General features: G+C 38.0%; 2 protein-coding genes across 2 annotated transcripts in view; one reads left to right on the top strand and one right to left on the bottom strand.

Moving 5' to 3' along the window:
* Positions 1–18,796, top strand: part of LOC114644348 (cystine/glutamate transporter-like) — a 621,881-nt gene that overhangs the window by 147,314 nt on the left and 455,771 nt on the right.
* LOC114646930 (cystine/glutamate transporter-like) overlaps positions 13,973–18,796 on the bottom strand; it is a 53,944-nt gene continuing 49,120 nt past the window's right edge. Inside the window, exons 11-12 of the mRNA XM_051929696.1 lie at positions 18,320–18,497; positions 13,973–14,302 (exon numbers count right to left, since the gene is read on the bottom strand). Coding sequence (XP_051785656.1) covers positions 14,238–14,302; positions 18,320–18,497 — 243 coding nt within the window. The 3' untranslated portion in view covers positions 13,973–14,237. The remainder of the gene's footprint in view (positions 14,303–18,319; positions 18,498–18,796) is intronic.

Raw genomic sequence — 18,796 nt, 5'->3', positions numbered from 1 at the left:
TGTAGTTAATCAGAATTTAACACATGAGAACTACTATATTTAATAATACATTAGTGACAAAATTGGTACTTACAACATTACCAGTTAAGGTTAATCCAATGTAAACATTGTTGGTTGTTAATATTTCAGTATATAGTAGAGGTTTTAAAGGTTTTTTTTTAACTAAAGTGCTTTACAAGATGTCAAAGAGAAAATTACAATAAAAGAAAAACAAGTAAGATCAGGCAATAATATTAATGAGTAAGTAACAAAGAAAAAAAAATCTTTAAGATCTTAAAAAACAGGTAAATACATTATCATGATGTAAGTCTCTAAAGATGAGTTTGGTGATAAGATCAGGTGTCCAAAAGAGAAAAAACAAAATCTGCATGGGTTCCAAGGCCAAAAGACCCCACTGGGCATTCTACCTAACATAAATGTTCTTAATGCATTCCTTTTTGTTTCCAGGCTTCATATGAAACGATTTGATGAAGTCAGTGTGGTGGATATCAGAGGCACACACCTTCATTCCAGCATCACAGATGTTCTATAAATGATCAATACGAGAGACAGAGACACTCCTTGAATAATCACGGAAAGACACTCAAAAGATGCGAAAGTATCAAAACCATAATCTTTACAGTTTAATTGGCTTGAGTAAATATTTGCTAAATCGTTTCCTTTTTTTGCTTTGGTGAACCGAATAAACAAAACTATAATTTAGACACATCTTCATGTCTGTATTTTCTTTTGCATGACCAATGCAGATGCTGATCTATTTAGCTAGAATGCCAGTCGTTTTTCTCCGATTGCTTTCCTGGTTCTCCTTTTGGCAAATGATTCATGTAAATTACCTCTGTAACCAGAAGTCCAGCCTTCAGGGGTGCTTCTGTCAATCACCTGTCTATTGCGAAACAACATATATGGGCTGTCTTCTTCTATCTATCCACAAGCAGACTGGACAGACAAGTGGCAAATGCAAAACATTTTCTATATGCCGGTGCTACAGGGTAGCGGATTAACTTTTTAAGAGACAGATTTCTTACACTAAAAGTCAATGGCTGATGGTCTGGCCTGCTGTTCTTATTGACAGGCCCCTTCAAATGTGTATTATTTCACCTCTTTTATTCATTATTTACACTAACAGTTGTTGCAGTAAACCTGTTCTGAAAATAAAATTGAACTTAAAATTTGCAGTGATTGTAAGCCTGGTTAAGCCTTGGACCAGTGTTAAATGCTTTTGCTGACTGCTATGATGTACACAACTTAATATTACAAAACTAAATAACTAACAGTTGGTTAGGGTTAAGGTTAGGGTTAACTTGTCCACAAGAAACAATCATCAAAGACTAAGTAGCAGAACGTTTTGTAAGTTATAAATATATTGGAACAATCAAAGGCCCATAACTGACTTTTAATCAAAATATAGATGCAGTCTGCAAAAAATGACAACAGTGGCTGTAGTGTCTAAGAAGGCTGAATCTTTCTTAATGTGTATTCTAGATTATGTCAATTTTCTATTCATTTTGCATATAGTGTCTAAACTTAAGTTCTACTTGCTTGGTTTGAAGATCTTAATGTTAACAACAAAAGTAAAATAAATGAAATTGTAGAATGGAACAGTAAAATCACAAGGTTCCAACAGTCAAATCTGACAGATCTGTTTTATAAGCAGCTGTGCATCCTTTCAGACAGAACTATATTACAATATTCATAATTCCACATCAGGTCACAGGTTAAAGCTCCTGATGATAAAAAGAAACAAGTTCAATACTATCTTATTCCAACTACTGTTAATCTTTAATTTAGGGTGTCATTATTATTTATAATATGTATATTCTGGTGTTATTATAAGTGTTAGATTTATTGCTCTCTCTTATTTATTTGTGCAAAGTTTATGGTTGACGACTAAGTTCTCATTTGACAAAAGAAATTTCCCTCTTAGTACAATAAACTTGAATTGAGTTAGAGACAGATAAAGTAGTGTACCCTTCACAAAACTAGTTGACAAAGAGTAATAGCAACTTCAGTATACACGGCAGTAGCAGACATATAAAGTCACAAAGGGGTTTTTATCACACTTTAGGACAGATTGTAAACACTTATGTGATACGTTAAATATTAATATTAGTATCACAGTGGTTTATTGCAGCCGTACAGCTCTAGGGTCATGTGTTCAAATCTCATCCCAAACATTGTTTGTTTATGGAATTTGCATGTCTGGTGTATGTCTGTGATTGTTCTAATTTGGCAATATTGCTTTCCTCAATGACCCCAAAGGCAGAGATCATATGTTGTTTGGTGACTGAAAACTGAGCCAGCATGGGTGTGTACATATGTGTGCTCATATGTGTGTAATGGACTGTAGCCCTGGTGGAGACAGCAAAACCTGTGCTGCAAGGATAAATCCTATATTCCATAACCCTGAGCTGGAAAGAGTGGGATTAATAATGTTGTTTTGATAGATGACATATTGATAAGGCAGCAGAGCAGAAGTTCTCTGTAAAGCTGGAGCCCACGTTCAATATCTGGCCTGGCCTCTGTTTGTTTGTACAGTCTTCATTGTCCTCTGATACTGGCAGCCTTTAATCAGCCTGTTGTAAAGGAGTATGAGTGACAGTAATTGTGAGTGTGTCCTACAATGGGAAATGGATTCCCTGGTACCACCTGCTTTTGTCTTCTATTCTGCATGTGATTTAGAGTGTTAAGAATAATAAAGAACTGAAAGAAAAAATGTGTATAAATACTAAAATAAACACAAATCAACGTATGAAATCAAAATACAATTTACGTAAAATCTAACAATCTATTAACAACCCAATAGAAGAAATCAAATTCCTGCGAAATATACCTTTCGGCCTGGCATTTTTTCATTGCAAGAATCACAGAAAGATGGACTCCACCCAGATATTTCTTGTGGATCAAAAAACAATTTCATAGACTCCTCCAGAAATAATGCACATTTGTTACTATATATTGTTATATAGGCAGTATCCTCTGTGATGCGAAGAGCCAGGGAAGTCCATAAATGACATGAATCACTTTCCAGGTAGTCCATTTTGGGAGCTTCACAAATGGGTCATACTGTATCTTGCCTTCTAAATAAAATGAGTCTCCTGCTGAAGCTCCAGTGCTAAGCTTTAAGCAGAGTTTCAGACACCCTCAAATTGTTTCCACTCCTGACACCATTTTGGAAGGGAAAGTATGACCTTCTTTCATACGTGTTACAGAATTAGTATTTTTTTCTGAGCTTGTGCAAAATGCCTTTAGCAAAGTCCTAATGGATGATAAAGTTTATTTGAATATTTACCTGGCAAGGATTTATTGGCTTGTAAGTTCAGGATGGTTTTATGATATCTCTATTCAAAATCAAAGCTCTGAAAAGCACTTACATGAAAGCTGAGATCGAATGAAGTTGGAGGAAACACTTATTTTTTCTTATTGTTTTACTTTCAGAGAGAGCATTCAAGTGATTGACTGATACTTTGGTAGACATCATACTGCAGATAATCCAATACGGTGATTCTGAAAAGAAGCAAAGATTTAATTTTAGTAGCTACAGCATTGAGATTACGAGTTTACTGAGGTATGAGGTAAAGCAGGTAAGATGGTCACCACTAATGTTTGAACCCCAGTTTGATTCCTGACTAGGGTGTTATTTGTGTTGATTTAGAATGCTCTCCCAATGCCTGCTGTTTTTGGTGACACTGGCTTTCTTTCATAATCTAAAGAGTATTATGTCAACTGTTGATTCAAAATAAATTAAAGGGGCTGAATGTGTGTGAGTGTGCCCTCTCATAAATTGGAGTCCCTTCCAAGACTGGTTCCAATTGGTATCCTGATGCTCCAAGATCCAACCTATCAGCATTGTCATCAAGAGCCTGCATTGTTAGACTGCAAACTTTGGAAATGTCTTACATTTAAATTATTTTGGCCAAAAATATTTGTATATCTCTCTGATAACCTTGGACTTAAAATTCTTCAAACTGTGTAACTGTAATGTCCGAGACCCACCAATGGAATCAAGATGTACTGCTACTTAAGCTGTAATGTTATATTTGTCACACACATTTTATTTTGCTTATATGGGCATGTTATCTAAAACACATAATTAAAAGTGTAGCTCCTTCTCCTGACTGTTCTTTCACTCAATGTAACTGCCTGAGGTTAAAGATAAAGAAGAGAACTTTAGAGCTAAAGTTCAGTACCTGACCACAGAGAAGTAAGTGTATGGGATTTGAGACATTTTAGTAAAATCTACATAACAAAGAATATAAAACAGAAAATAGGGTCATCATAGGATATGACAAAACAAACGCTCAGAGCTTTTGTTTACATTTTTCTGTTTCATGGCATTTTTCTAGTTTTTCTTTAAAGCACTTCAGATCTATTTGTATCATTAAACGTATTTTTTTAAGTTTTCCATCTAATGCTAAGGTATAAACCGATGACTCTCTGTCTCCATGACTTTGCCAAACTGATTTTCACTTCTTGTGGACCACAAACAACTAATTTTTAACACAAAAGCCAGCCATTCTTTCTCTTCTATCTAATCTTTCATTTTCACCGTGACTGCCATTTCTTTCTCCAAACACTTTAATTTAGTTTCCCATCAGTTAAATTTGAAAGCTCTTGTGATATGACAGCCTTTTTAATTCCCCACCTCAAGGAGCTAACAAAGACATGTACTTCTGATCTATCATGAGGTTTCTTGGCTAAACATTCATGTTCGTCAGTCTATGTTAATGATGCTCACCACTATCTTCACTATTTCTATATGTAAAACTTCTTTCTTGCTTTTGTCTCCTAGTATGTTAATAAGCCTGCATCATGTATTTATATTAACAATCTCCATTTATTTACAATTTATCTACTCAAACATACCAACACATTTTTCATGTAATATTCATCACCTTTTCTCAATTCAAAATCTCATTTTTTCATATTGATTAGTATTTCAGATTCAGATTTTGATTTACTGCACCTTACTTTGTGAGAATACGAACATCTTTACCTTCCCTAAGGACACCTTTCACATCCCTTCAACCAATTTGTAACCTACTTCATTCACTTTTAGAGTTGGGGACCGGAGCCAATTCCAGCAGTCATGTGCACAAGGTAGGACCGAACACAATCAAGGTGTCAATTTACCATGGGGCACACACACACACTCACCCACACTTGCTCACACTGCATCAATTTAGAGTACCAAGTAATCTAACATATCTCTGTATTTGACTAGTAATATTTGATGATCATGGAATCGGGAAATAGCGACATGCTGCATGTCGGTCAGATATGCAAATAAGAATTTCAACTGCACATAGACAGCCACTGGGCCAGAATTTGAATTTGAAACAGTCTTTTTTGTTTAGCTAACAGCTATGCTGTTCCAATATCTCACTCAGATACTTGTCAAGGTTTCTCTTAAACTTCAAGTCTCAGTAGTTTGTTCCAGACTCCCACAACTCTTTGAGTAAAGAAATACTTCCTGGTTTAAATCTAAAATTCACTTTTCCTTAAACTCCATTGGACTCTACTCCGTTGGGCCCTTGAGAAAGGCCCTTAACCTGCAATTGCTCTGTCCTGGGTATGACGTTAATCTGCATCCAGCCCTGCATGTAGGCCCTCCACCCTGCAGGGAAAAACCTAGGGGTTGGTAGCAGAATTGGCACTCCAGCCACCATAAAAAAACTCACACTGGTTCCACTCCATCTGAACTAGTGTGGTGCTGAGGTGTCACCCACTGCACGGCTGCACTCAGGTCCTAACCTGGGGTCTTGAGTTGGTTTGTCATGTGGTGGGTGCGGCAATGTGCTGTATCAGCACATGCTCCTAACCTTCTCTCCATTGGAGTCCTTGAGTACATGATTCTATGATGAATTGAAAGAATTCTGTTTGAGCTGTTCTATGAGTGCTTTTGAGAATTTTGAAAATCTTGATTAGATGACCACGCTGTCTCCTCTGCTCTAGAATAAACAGGTTTAATTCTCAGAGTTTGTCAGAGTAGGAAATGTCCTTAAGTCATGAGATGCACTTGGTTACTCTTCTCTGTACAGCTTCAAGTACTGCTGTGCCTTTCTTGCAGTGTGGTGACCAGAAAGTCAAACAATACGTCCAATATGAAGTCACTAGATCATTATATACTTTGAGCATAATGTATTTATTTTTAATAGTTTTAAGTATATACTGTAACCTGACATTTTATTTTTTTATAGTTTCTGCATATTCTTTTGATGATGAAAATGGGTGAACATAAACCCTTCAATCCTTTATAGAGGTTGCTTCCTGTAGCAGAGTGCCATCCAATCTGATAAAAGAATCTTTCCATCCCCTGATTCCAATGCTCTTTTATGTGAGGAGACTTTTCCTTGGGTAGGAGAGCAGCTTGGCAGTAGAGCAGTGGCACCAAATGCCACATCAAGTTACAGAGAAGAGAAACAGAACAGAAGAGGGATAGTAATGGTTTGTACATATTGTATTACTTATATTTTTGTATATATGACTAACAAACAGAAATGCAGTATGCACAGCTAATCTACAGCTCTAATCAGTGTATGCTGGACTAAAGTAGTGAGTCTTCAGCCTGGATTTAAAAGTTGAGACTGAAGGGGCATCTGTTAGTAGGCAGATCATTCCATGGCTTCTGGGCTCTGTAACTAAAACATTGACTTCCCACTGTTATTTTTAGTTGTCCTCACACCATGACACCAGACTGTCCACCTCCCTCCTGTAGACCGCCTCATCCCCACCAATGATGTGTCCTATCACTGCGGTGTTGTCTGTGAACTTTAGGATGATGCTGTCTTTGTGGGAGGCAACACAGTTGTGGGTAAACAGGGTGTAGAGGATGCATCCCTGTGGGGTGCCTGTGTTTGTGATAATGGTAGCTGAAATCCTATTACCAATCCTGACAGACTGGGGCCTGCCAGTCAGAAAGTCTAGGAGCCAGTCACAAAGGGTGGGGTGCAGGCCAAGTGCAGACAGTTTATGGGTGATTTTATGGGGGATAACTGCGTTAAAGGCGGAGCTGTAGTCAACAAAGAGCATCCTGATGTAGGAGTCTTTGTTCTCCAGATGGGAGAGGGAATAATGTAGTGCGGCCGCGATGGTATCTGAGGTAGACCTGTTGGCCGGTAGGCATACTGCAGGGGGTCCAGAGTGTCCGGTATGCTACTCTGAATGTGGGCCAGCACCACTCTCTCAAAACACTTCATGATGATTGGAGTGAGTGCTACCGGCCTGTAATCATTCTGGCAGGTTGGTGGGCTTTTTTTAGCAAGGGGGACAATGATCGTAGTCTTAAAGCAGGACGGAACGATGCGCTGACTGAGAGAAAGGTTGAAGATGGAGCAGAGAACTTCAGCCAGCTCGTTGGCACATGCTTTGAGAGCCCACCCAGGGATGTTGTCTGGTCCAGCTGCCTTACGGGGGTTGATCTTTCTTAGTGCTTTGTGTACCTGACCTGAAGAGACTATTGGGGGAGGGGGGGTTGTGTGGTCCAGGTGTGTGTGTGCCTCCACTCTGTGCTGTTGCTGGATGTCTCAAAGCGGGTATAGAAAGTGTTGAGATCATCCGCCAGACTGTCTGTGGAGCTGATTGTGCTGGTGGTGTTCCTGTAGTCTGTGATGTGCTGTAGGCCCTGCCACATACTTCCAGAGTCAGCAGTAGAATAGAAGCCCTCCAGCTTCTCTCTGTAGTGCCTCTTGGCTGCTGTGATGGCTTTTCTTAGTCCGTACTTCGCAGCTTTGTAGTCCATCTCAGTGCTTGATCTAAATGCAAGAGAGTGGGCATGCAGCATGTGGCTTACCTGACTGTTTATCCAGGGCTTCTGGTTGGGGAACTTCCTGACTGGTATTGTGGGCACGATGTTGTCAATATAGGTACTAATATACACATTCACATACTCAGCATAGTCCTGTATGCTGATAGAAGAGTCCTCTAGAGTGGCTGCAACCCTAAACACACCCCAATCTGTCTGAGCAAAACAGTCCTGCAGGGTGCTCTCAGTCTCTGGGGTCTAAAGTTTAACTTGCTTAACAATAGGGTTTGTTTGTTTCAGCCTTTGTCTGCAGGCTGGGTACAGGAACAGAGAGATGTGGTCTGATTGTCTGAAGTGGGGGCGGGGTGCAGCCCTGTATGCACCGTGTATGTTGCTGTAAACATGATCCAGTGTGTTCTTCTCACAGGTAGGAATGTTCACGTGTTGGTGGTATTTAGGAAGTACAGTCCATAAATTGCACTGATTAAAGTCGCCAGCTGCAATAAAAACAGCATTGGGATGAGCCGTCTCTAAGGTGATATCATGGAGTTTGCCGAGTGCTGCCATGGAGTTAGCTCGCGGGGGGATGTAAACAGCGGCCAAAAACACAGCAGTGAATTCCCTTGGTAGATAATAGGGTTGGCATTTCAGCAGTAAAAACTCTCCATCTTGTGAGCAGTGCTTATAAACAGTCCGTACGTCTCCACACCACGAGTTGTTAATAAACACACACCCCCTCCCCCCCTTTAGCCTTACCGGAGGCTGCAGTGCGATCTCCTCAGTGCAAGGAGTGAGTCTGTAGCTGAACAGCGCATTCTGAGACTTTGTCCGAAAGTCAGTTCTCGGTGAAAATTAGAGCGCAGAGCTTTCTTATTTCCCGCTGCGCTGTAATCCTGGCTCTTAGCTCATCCAGTTTGTTTTCCAGAGACTGCACGTTGGCTAGCAAGAGGCTGGGTAGTGGTGGTCGGCTAGCGTGGGCTTGCAGCCTAGCATGGAGCCCTCCCCTCTTGCCTTGCTTGCGTCGCCATCTCCAGAGCACTCTCCTGGGGTCAGCTTGGTCACTCGAGTGAACAATTAACTGTAGCTCAGATGGTATAAAACCGGTAAATTCCAGGGTACTGTGTGATTTAGTAATGTCCACCAATGCCTGTCTGCTGTATGATAGTAGTGCAAAGTATTTATGCGCTGTAGAGAGGCGAAAAACAAAAACACGAAACAAAACAAAAAACGGCATGGAGTGGAGCGAGCAAACACGTCTCATATTCTTCTGAACGTATGCTTAAAAGTTGAAAGTGTTATTTTGATATTCGCTATGATAAAGGTTTGAATTATTAAGAAAAGGCATCTTAAGTAACTTTACAGCAAAAAAGAAAAAACAAACCTTGGTCTAAGAAAAAGAAAAGTCATGTTTTAAAGTTTTGCTCAGGCTAAGTTTCCTGTTGACGAACTAAGAAGGAAACATATGGTCACACAAATTGAACATGCATCCCATACAAGTGGTATACTTTTATAACATCTAAAAAGTCATGTACTCCTAAACTAACAGGACTGTCATTCTGCCTGGTGGACCAAGTTAATTGTTGTAATTTAAGGTATCAATGTTTTGTCATGTCCCGTTAGCAACTGGATGTAAGCAATCATGATAAAAGTTTTCTGATAATGTAATGAATTCCTTAGAATTGTGATCTAATCAGTGAAGTGTATAAAGAACCCGACAGGTGACCCTCCTTTGTAACTCTTGCTAATAAGGTGCTTGTGCTCCTGTTAGGGTTACCTCTTGCAAGACTTAGATAATAAAGAAGACTAGATTGACACTTTTCTGCTGCCTGTGTTTTATTGCCTGAATCAAGGCACCCAGTGGGGGATGCTGGTAAATTTGTTCCACAGTTAATGTACCTTTAGAATGAGTCTGACTGAAGAGTGTGTTGTGATAAAGTTGAGGGTAATAGAGAAATGTATTGTGACTTAAGCCAGACAAAAAATTGTAAATTGTGAAATTTTTCAGGCAGACAGAAAGGTGGCTTGTTACTTAGTAATTGTAAAATCTTTCATATTGTCTGCTGTGAGATTTAATTATTTGTCTTTGGCGAAGAGGAATATTCCAGCAATGAATATTTTTATTAATGTCTGCAAGACACTTAAATATACAGTAACTAGTTCATCACATCACAAATATAATTGACGGTAGAATTTTTTATCATTTATTGAATGAATTTTACATTGAAAATTGAACATTTATGAACAGATCAAATAGGAATATGTGTAGATCAATAAATGTTTTGATAATATTTATACTTTTAATACTTTTTTGTATATTATACTGTCAAATTCAAAACATTTTATTCATTATTTCGAATTTAAATCTGTTACTTACTTGGAGCAGATGCATAGTAGTGAAACTTACTATTTTACGAATAAAACAGCTCAGTGTTGTGATAAATCCAGCAATTACTGCAGACCATTTCAAAAATCAACACGGAAACATAAACACGGAATATCACTGTCACTGCAGAGCAATCTTTTGTTACCAGAACTTTAGCTAAAGGATACCAAAAATTAATCGTACTGAACAGTTCATTTTTCAAAAAAAAAAAAAAAAATGAGATAACTACATTAGGTTTTCAACATAATACACAGAGTCCACTTTAAATTCAAAAACTTAAAAAAATTTTTTTAGGATTCTAAATATGGAAATGTCATTATTTGTCACATAACTGAAAATAATACTGATGAAAATGTTTGCTTTATTAGTAAAACTAGCAAAATACCCGCGCTTCGCAGCGGAGAAGTAGTGTGTTAAAGAGGTTATGAAAAAGTAAAGGAAACATTTTAAAAATAACGTAACATGATTGTCAATGTAATTGTATTGTCATTGTTATGAGTGTTGCTGTCATATATATATACATATACACATATACACACACATATACACACATATACAGATATATTATATATACATATACACATATATTTTTTATATATATATTTTTTTATATATATATATATATATATATATATATATATATATATATATATATATATATATATATATACATATACATGCATACATATACACACATAGATGCATTTACAATAACATAGAAATCAATATAAACAACATTAACATCATTATCATATGAGAATATGAAGTAATATATAAGAAGCACATTTCATATAAATATAAATTATTAAACAGTAAAATGTTCTTCTATAATTTGCTACCGTGGCTTTTCGTTGGTCTGTCCAGGATTTTAAATCACATGTAGCTTGCAAACCGTTTGACGTATTGACTTGAAATGTGGTACACATATAATACGTCACGTCTGCTATCCGCTTTATGGGTGATGAATGTATTACTGTTTTTATGTTTATTTTATTTTAGAATCAACTCCTATCTGCGCACACCAGGGCGGCCGTGGGCAGATGCGTATGGTGTATTCACTCCATGTTATCGTGCATTGCGCTGTCAGTGGTATTTTGATAAAAGAATTTCAACAATATATAAGAAGCGTATAAATTATTAAACAGTAAAACATTAACATTTAAGAAGTAAAGTTACATTGAGTACTACTGCAGTGCCTTCGGGTATACCTCATTTTTTCTTTGCCCATTACATGATTAAATGTATACATTTTTTGGTGTACCTACCCGAGAACACGCGACATATAACCGACCGTGGGAGAAGCATGGATTTTAAACACGCGTTGAGTTCATCTGCTGGTCTCCCTCGTGGAATAACTGGTAATGTTTGACTAAAATCTACAGCGAGTAAAACGACATTACCTCCTTTTTTTTTTTACGATCTCTGAGATCTTGCTTTTTTCGGTTCAAGGCTTCATAAGCTCTTTTATGTTCAATGTTGTACTTAATAAGTACTAATTATCCCAAACCATCATCTTTGAATGTTGCAAGACTTTCGCCTTGTATGTAGATCGGGGTAATTACATTCATTGCATTCCTAGTGTGAATCACAATCTGATTGTATGGGTGGTTACCTGGCACTGTAGGGTTGCCACCCGTCCTTTAAAATACGGAATCGTGCCGTGTTTGAGAATGAAATTGCGCGTCCCGTTTTGAATCAATACTGGACGGGATTTATCCCGTATTTTTTTTATCATTTTTTTTTTAAAGCAGCGTCTCATGCAAATCATCCCACACGCATTTTATGAAGATGCCTCCTTTCCTACTTTTGATTGGGTAATACTTGATGTCATCGTTAGTTTGATTGGTGTTTTTAACTGTCCAGTGAGGAGGGCGTGTCTTTTAATTACAGTCTGCAAAGTGTTGGCACTGAGATGTTGCGTCAGCGCCATAGTTGAAGCCCCTAACGTTGCGGTCAGCAAGTCGGCTAACATCCGCCATGTGCCGTCTTTCAGTTGCGAGAAGCAGATCATAGAATGGTTGAAACTGTTGCCCCTAACGTTGCGCCACGGCGTGTGCTTCGTTTATACCTCGTGTCTTCTCATTAAAGTTTTATCTCGCGAATATGTTATTGCAATCTGCAGCGGGAGCGTTTCTATAAACTTCATTTAAACTTACGTTTTACACCGTGCTTTGTTTCCCTTATGAACATGCTTGTATGCTTAACTCGCTCCGTTCTCAATTGTTTAATTAATTTTTTGCTCTTCGCTGTTTGCGGCTGTTCCTCCATTTCCCCCTACTTCGTTCTTTTATCTCGCGAATATGTTATTGCAATCCTTAACGGGAGCGTTTCAATAAACTGATTGAAAATAGTTTTGCATTTACCTTTTTAGTAAAAGGCGAGCTTTTAAGCCTGAGAAATCACCCCGTAAATGCACACGTTTAATTGGACATGTGTTAATATGTATGGTTACACAGTATTAAAAGACAGTGAACAACGTCAGTTACCTTTCTTCCCGCGTTTGATAAAAGGTGAGCTTTTAAGCCTCAGAAATCACCCCGTAAATGCACACGTTTAATTGCACATGTGTTAATATGTATGCTCACACAGTATTAAAAGACAGTCAAAAATTAACGTCATTTACCTTCGTTCCCGCGTGTGACTCGTGCTGTAAATGTCTTCCTTGTTTTTAGTTCACGTGATTACGTAGGAGGCGTGATGACGCGATACGTGACTCCGCCTCCTCCATTACAGTGTATGGACAAAAAATATGTTCCAGTTATGACCATTACGCTTTGAATTTCGAAATGAAACCTGCCTAACTTTTGTAAGTAAGCTGTAAGGAATGAGCCTGCCAAATTTCAGCCTTCCACCTACACGGGAAGTTGGAGAATTAGTGATGAGTGAGCCAGTCAGTGAGTGAGTGAGTCAGTCAGTGAGGGCTTTGCCTTTTATTATTATAGATAATTGATTTTGTATAATAATTTAAATATATTGTATGCCTTTTAAGTGGTCACATTTATTTAAAAATGTGTGGTAGGTTATTCTGTAACCAAAAGGGAATCAACACCCATGTCTGTTACATTAGCAATTTGCTGGGAAATAAATGATTGGATTATCATTAATTTACGGTCCTCTACCTAATAATAACAAAAGTACATGGCCAAAATATTCATTAAAGCTATTTTAATATACCCAGTATAAATCAATAGAGTTATTTGTTTGTTATATTGCATTGCATTAGTCTGTATACTGTAACTTATAACAAAGATCCTGCAGGGCATGGCAAATATGTAAAAATGTAAAAGATTAGTGTATTAAGAGGGCAAATATGAAATATGAAACTTCAACATGATAAATGTAATGTTTGCCTTGTTCCTGTTAGTCCTGACTAAATCCACTCATGAAGTTTTAGAGCTTAGTAATATTTTTTATGTACTGTACATGTGTCTGATTTTCCACCACTCATTTCTTTATATGCTTCGTTAAATATTTCAGTAAATGAGATCATTGAAAAGTAGAGGGAAAAGAGTGCATGGGGAAGGCTTAGACGACTAATATGCCAGGGTGATTACATCAGCCAGAACTGATATATCACTTATTATCAAAATGTTGCAAGGAAGGCTACAAGACCTTGAAGCTGAGTGAAAAATCAAAATGGTCATGGAACTTTGTTTGATTTTTTTTGTCCTCTTAGTATCATATAGAAGGCTGTGATGCTAAATTTCCTTATTCAAAAGGATTAGACCAATCCTATAAAATGTAAGTAGAAAATAGACAATATTTTGCCATATTGTTTAATACTCTACTCTAGTTAGTAAATAACATAAAATGAAATATTTAAACATTTGGCCGATTATACAGTAAAAATGTAGATATTCATGTGAAATAATTTTTAGCTAAAGTTTTCAATGAATGTTTTTCAATAAATAAAAAACACAGAACATCATGCCACTCCTTAAACAACTTAATCAGATAAATGTTGTTTATTTTATCTCTTCATGGTGATGGTCTTTAACCCATAACACATTGCTTTCCAGCTAAAATAAAATCTTGTTGTATGTTAGACACATATACAGTATTATTTAAAGTCCAAATGAGTTTCTGAAGGTAAAGCTTTGATCAACCCAAGATTTAGTAGGTCTGCACTTCCTGTGGCATCACTTCCAGGAGAATCTGAAGCTTCTTAGTGAGGGTGTCTGTAAAATAATAAAACCAACATGTCAAACATACAGTATCATCAACAGAGGTGAAAGGCCATTCACCCACAAAGCACTGCTTCTCTGTTTGCTCTCTTGAAATGAGTTCATTGCCATGTCTGATTAGGGACTGCTTAAAATGAAAACTGTAAAAACAAAGACTTTTACCTATAAATGTTGACATGCACATCTAAGACGACTAGTAATTTGCCTTGTTTTTTTGTTTAATTCAATCAGTAAGGTCTGTTAAATGTTTCTTATTACATTATTTATAGTATAATTCTAGAAGGAGCAGAACATTTCCTGTAATGTCTAGAAAGTGAACTTTTTAAAGACACTTTATTCCTTTTCTGTTAAAACAGCTTATTATGTTACTCAGTTACTACAAAATGTTCCTTATCTGTTAATGCTTTTATATTTGATTAAGAAATTCAGAAAATTCTGGTAATTAGTTAACTAAAAAGTATTGTGATGGGTGGCCATGGCCACTACCTGCCCGGAACGCCAACAGAGTGGAAAGACCAGGGGAGAGGGCATTGGTGAGGCAATACCTCCCCTGGGACACTAGAGGTCAACCCCCCTGGGCGGCCGTGGCACCACGGATTCCTGCAAGGCATATCGGGAGCTGGAGTTTGGTGAAGCCCTGTTGGGTTCCGTGGGGGCCGCCAGGGGGAGCTGCAGAGCCATGTAGAGGACCTCGAGCACACCTGGGAGTGATTCCAGGTAATACTGATGAGCCTCCTGGAATACTCCCGGGACCTGAACAAGAGGAGCCGCCTCACTCCATTGAATGGCCAGAGTCGGGAGAAAGAAAACAAAGCCTGAGGAGGAGTGGAGGTGGATGGACTAGTGGCAAGAAGGGACTGTACATTGGTGTGTTGGTGTTGTCACACACGTGTGACTAGGAAGACGTCCAAAGGTAATTCCACACCAGGCCAGTGGTGTACTGCAAGCCAATGCTGATGCCCTTTCTCGATGCCACGACTTCTCAGACAGGTACTAGGAAGACGTTGTATGGACCAAGCAAAGGTAATTCCACGCCAGGCCAGGGGGTGGCGGGGTGCACTAAACCTTCTCCTGTTATCTTTACAGACCAGCTGCTGGAAAACCTGTCTGATTTAGAGCAGATGACGTCACTTCCAGTTCCATGCCCAGAAGAATATCACTTCTGGTTCCAGCGCCCAGAAGAATATCCCTACTCTGACATCTGAAGAACATCACTTCCGGTTCCCTTATGTCACTTCCTGTCCGATCCCTTAAAACCGCCATCTTGACAAATGATCAACAGTTCTCTTTTGGACTCGGTATTGATAACATTTCTATACTATTTAAAGAATCTTTTGCAGCCAGGAATAATATACGAGTGGCAGCCCCAAACCTTTTTAAGTGTGTCGAGTCTATTCTTTTACAGTGTTTTGTGCACACTTTAGTGTAAATAAACCAGGTGTTGCGTTGAACCTGTGTCCTGCCTGTGTGTGTCTGGGTTAGGGCGGCTGGAGGTCCCCTGATGACTTCACAGTATAAAAAGTTCTTTAGCAATGTAAGTCTGCAGTTCTGTGAGATTTATTGGAAGTGAGAAATGAGGATATGCATCTGCCACAAAGTGCAAGTTATGGTGGCACAAGACCACTTCTTGTAACCCAGCGTTTCTCAACCTTTAAGTATTTCTGACCCGAGTTGTCATAACAGTTTTAATCGCGTCCCCCTAACGTTTTTTTGAAAGGAGCCCACTTATACCAATTTGTTCTTTTTTAATTAATGATATATCATAGATGCATATTTTATTATACCTACTTAACTTTTATCGACATTTATCTAACTCTATATTTATTTTTCTGGTATCAGAATGTAGTTTAAGTTAATTTGTTTTGGTTTCAATAGATGTATTTTTCATATTTTCACATCTTCGGTTCCCCTTTTTTGTTACCACAGTTTGAGAACCGCTGTTTTAACCCATGTTTCTAAGTTACACCAGCATGTCTCGTTGTAACCTGCTACATCTAGCATATGAGTTCTGAGAGGACTTTTCAGAGACAGGCAATTTTGTTTTAGGGACAGGACAAGTACATCACACCTGCATTAGCTTAATAAAGTCAGCAAAAGTGTTGATTAGAGAGAAAGAAGAAGGAGGAGGGACATCAACTCAAAAATGCTCTGATTTACTGCAAACCTCTAAAGAAACATTTAACACTAACAGGTTATATGGTGTGAAATTAAACATATTCTTTATTTTTTCTTTTGTTAATGGCATTGCAATTTAAATAATGCTTTGGAATAAAATTTATAAAAGCCTCTTTCCCTGCTTGCATGTTTGCTCTATTCTACTGCTGGGGGCTGGGAACCAAGTTATTTCTCAGGTAGCTCTGAGGGAAAGAGAACACTCCTAATAAGAAGGTAATGGTACCAAGTTATGCCAGGGTGAAATCTGAAGGAGCCACTGACAGAAGGTAGTCGACCGTAGTCCTGGGTGCAAGTGCATTGTAACTGTGAACTGTATACTCTATCCCCAAAGTTTGATAAGCATAAGACGAGGCAAAGAAGAGTAATGATGGGGTGTGACATACATCTGTGGGCCCCTTAAAGTATTGCCAAAAGAAGTTACTATTGATGGAAATAATTTGCTGAAGCAACGCATATGTATTTTAAAAGCATATACAACATTCCATACTGAGCACCAACTTAATAAAAAAATATATTTCAGGTTTTTACACACTTTTAAAAATACTTCAGCAGTCTTGCAGCATTTAACAATTGTCTACATATCAGTGTGGAGCATACAATAAAGTAATTTTAGCTAACGCTACAAAGTTACTATACAACAAACCTGTTGTCACTGCAGGCCACTCACACCTTCACAATGAACGTTATGTTTCGCTGCTATCTATAAATCAATTTCAAAGAATCAAGTCTTGTAACACCAAACTGACACACATTTTCTTTTGCAGTCAGTTATGCTGCTTATACACATAGTGTAGACTCATCTGTTTGACTTGTGTTGATGTGACTTAAACCCCCTTCATGCATAGTACTTGCACTGTTTACACTACTAACTTCACTTGCATCTCCAACTTTATTTTGCTAACACTCACTATCAGTGTAGTCTCTTTTTTGGTTGTTTGCCGCTACTACTGATGAGTGCTACTGAGTACTTATTTTACAGTTAAATCAGTCATATATTATAATCTGATTTATTGGAAAATGAACATTGTTCAATTTTTACATTTGGAATTGTTAACTTGACATTATTACATTTATTGTTTTTTCCTTGTTATGCTTATTGATTTGTGTATGCTGCACTACATACTTGTAACATGCCTTGTATTGTTCAATATTTCTGCAACTGTTGGACTGTAATGCCCCTAAGTATAAGGAAAATAAATTTAAGTTAACACAAAGAACTCACTTTTTGAGTTTATATTTAAAAAACAGATAAATTATCATATCCTTGTAAACACATTAAAAACAGAGCTTCACACACCTACATATCTATTCATTTTCTTAACCCGTTTCTTTTTTTCATTTCAGGCTTACTGTGGGGCACAGTCTAAATTGGTAGAATATGGCACAGGGCAGGAAATAACTGTGGAGGGGATGCCAGTTTATCACATGTTCACATCGTTGGCAGGCCCCTGAACAGGATACAAGTTTATCACACGCACACACATTCTGTCAATTTAGAGCTGCTTAACAAATGTTATGAAGATGCAGGAAGAAACAAAAGTTCTTAAAGAGAACTCATGCCAACACAGGGAGAACAGGCAAATGCCACAGACTCAGTAACTGGGCAGTGAATTCAACCAACTCACTCAAAATAGCATGGTAACAGTGGTAATTCTGAAACACTGCACAGTCTACAGAACAGCGGCTGTTATTTATAACATCTTATTAAATTGTTGCAACCTCAGGCAGGACTGATGCACAGTTTTGGTAAGGACTGTGATTTTTATGGCTGCACAAGGAGGTGAAATGAAATTAAAAAAGACAGAAGTCCAAAAATAAACCCTGTTGGCTACTTACGATAAACTCTGATGAAACATAAAGGCAGTCTCTGCTTCTTAACCATAAGGAAATAAACTGGGATACCAGTCAGCGTGAGGGCTAAACCGATTCCTGTGTTGACTGGATCAGAGTAGAGGGACATCCCCACAATGAAAAAACATACAACTGTGTAAACAGCAGGGATTAATAGAGGTACCTATGCGATAAGAGAGAGATATTTATTATTAGCAGTGTCCTGAAAAGAATTCAGCTGAACTATTAATCAGTCTTCTGCTATAATATTTATAGGAACCAGTTTGAGAAAACCATGATAACTCACTTATTAAAATGAGTGCCACAGTGTTTGCTAGTGTGGGATTCCTCTGGCAGCACTACTTTTGCTTTCAAGTGCAAAAGAAACATATGACAAGTCAACTGGTAACCCTAACGTAGTCAATTATTAGTCGGTGTGTGTATAAGTGGGACCTTAAATGGACTGATGCTTCATTCAGGGTT

Source organism: Erpetoichthys calabaricus, chromosome 1 (assembly GCF_900747795.2).
Source record: "Erpetoichthys calabaricus chromosome 1, fErpCal1.3, whole genome shotgun sequence".
Lineage (NCBI taxonomy): Eukaryota > Metazoa > Chordata > Cladistia > Polypteriformes > Polypteridae > Erpetoichthys > Erpetoichthys calabaricus.
This window is presented reverse-complemented; position numbering and strand designations above follow the sequence as displayed.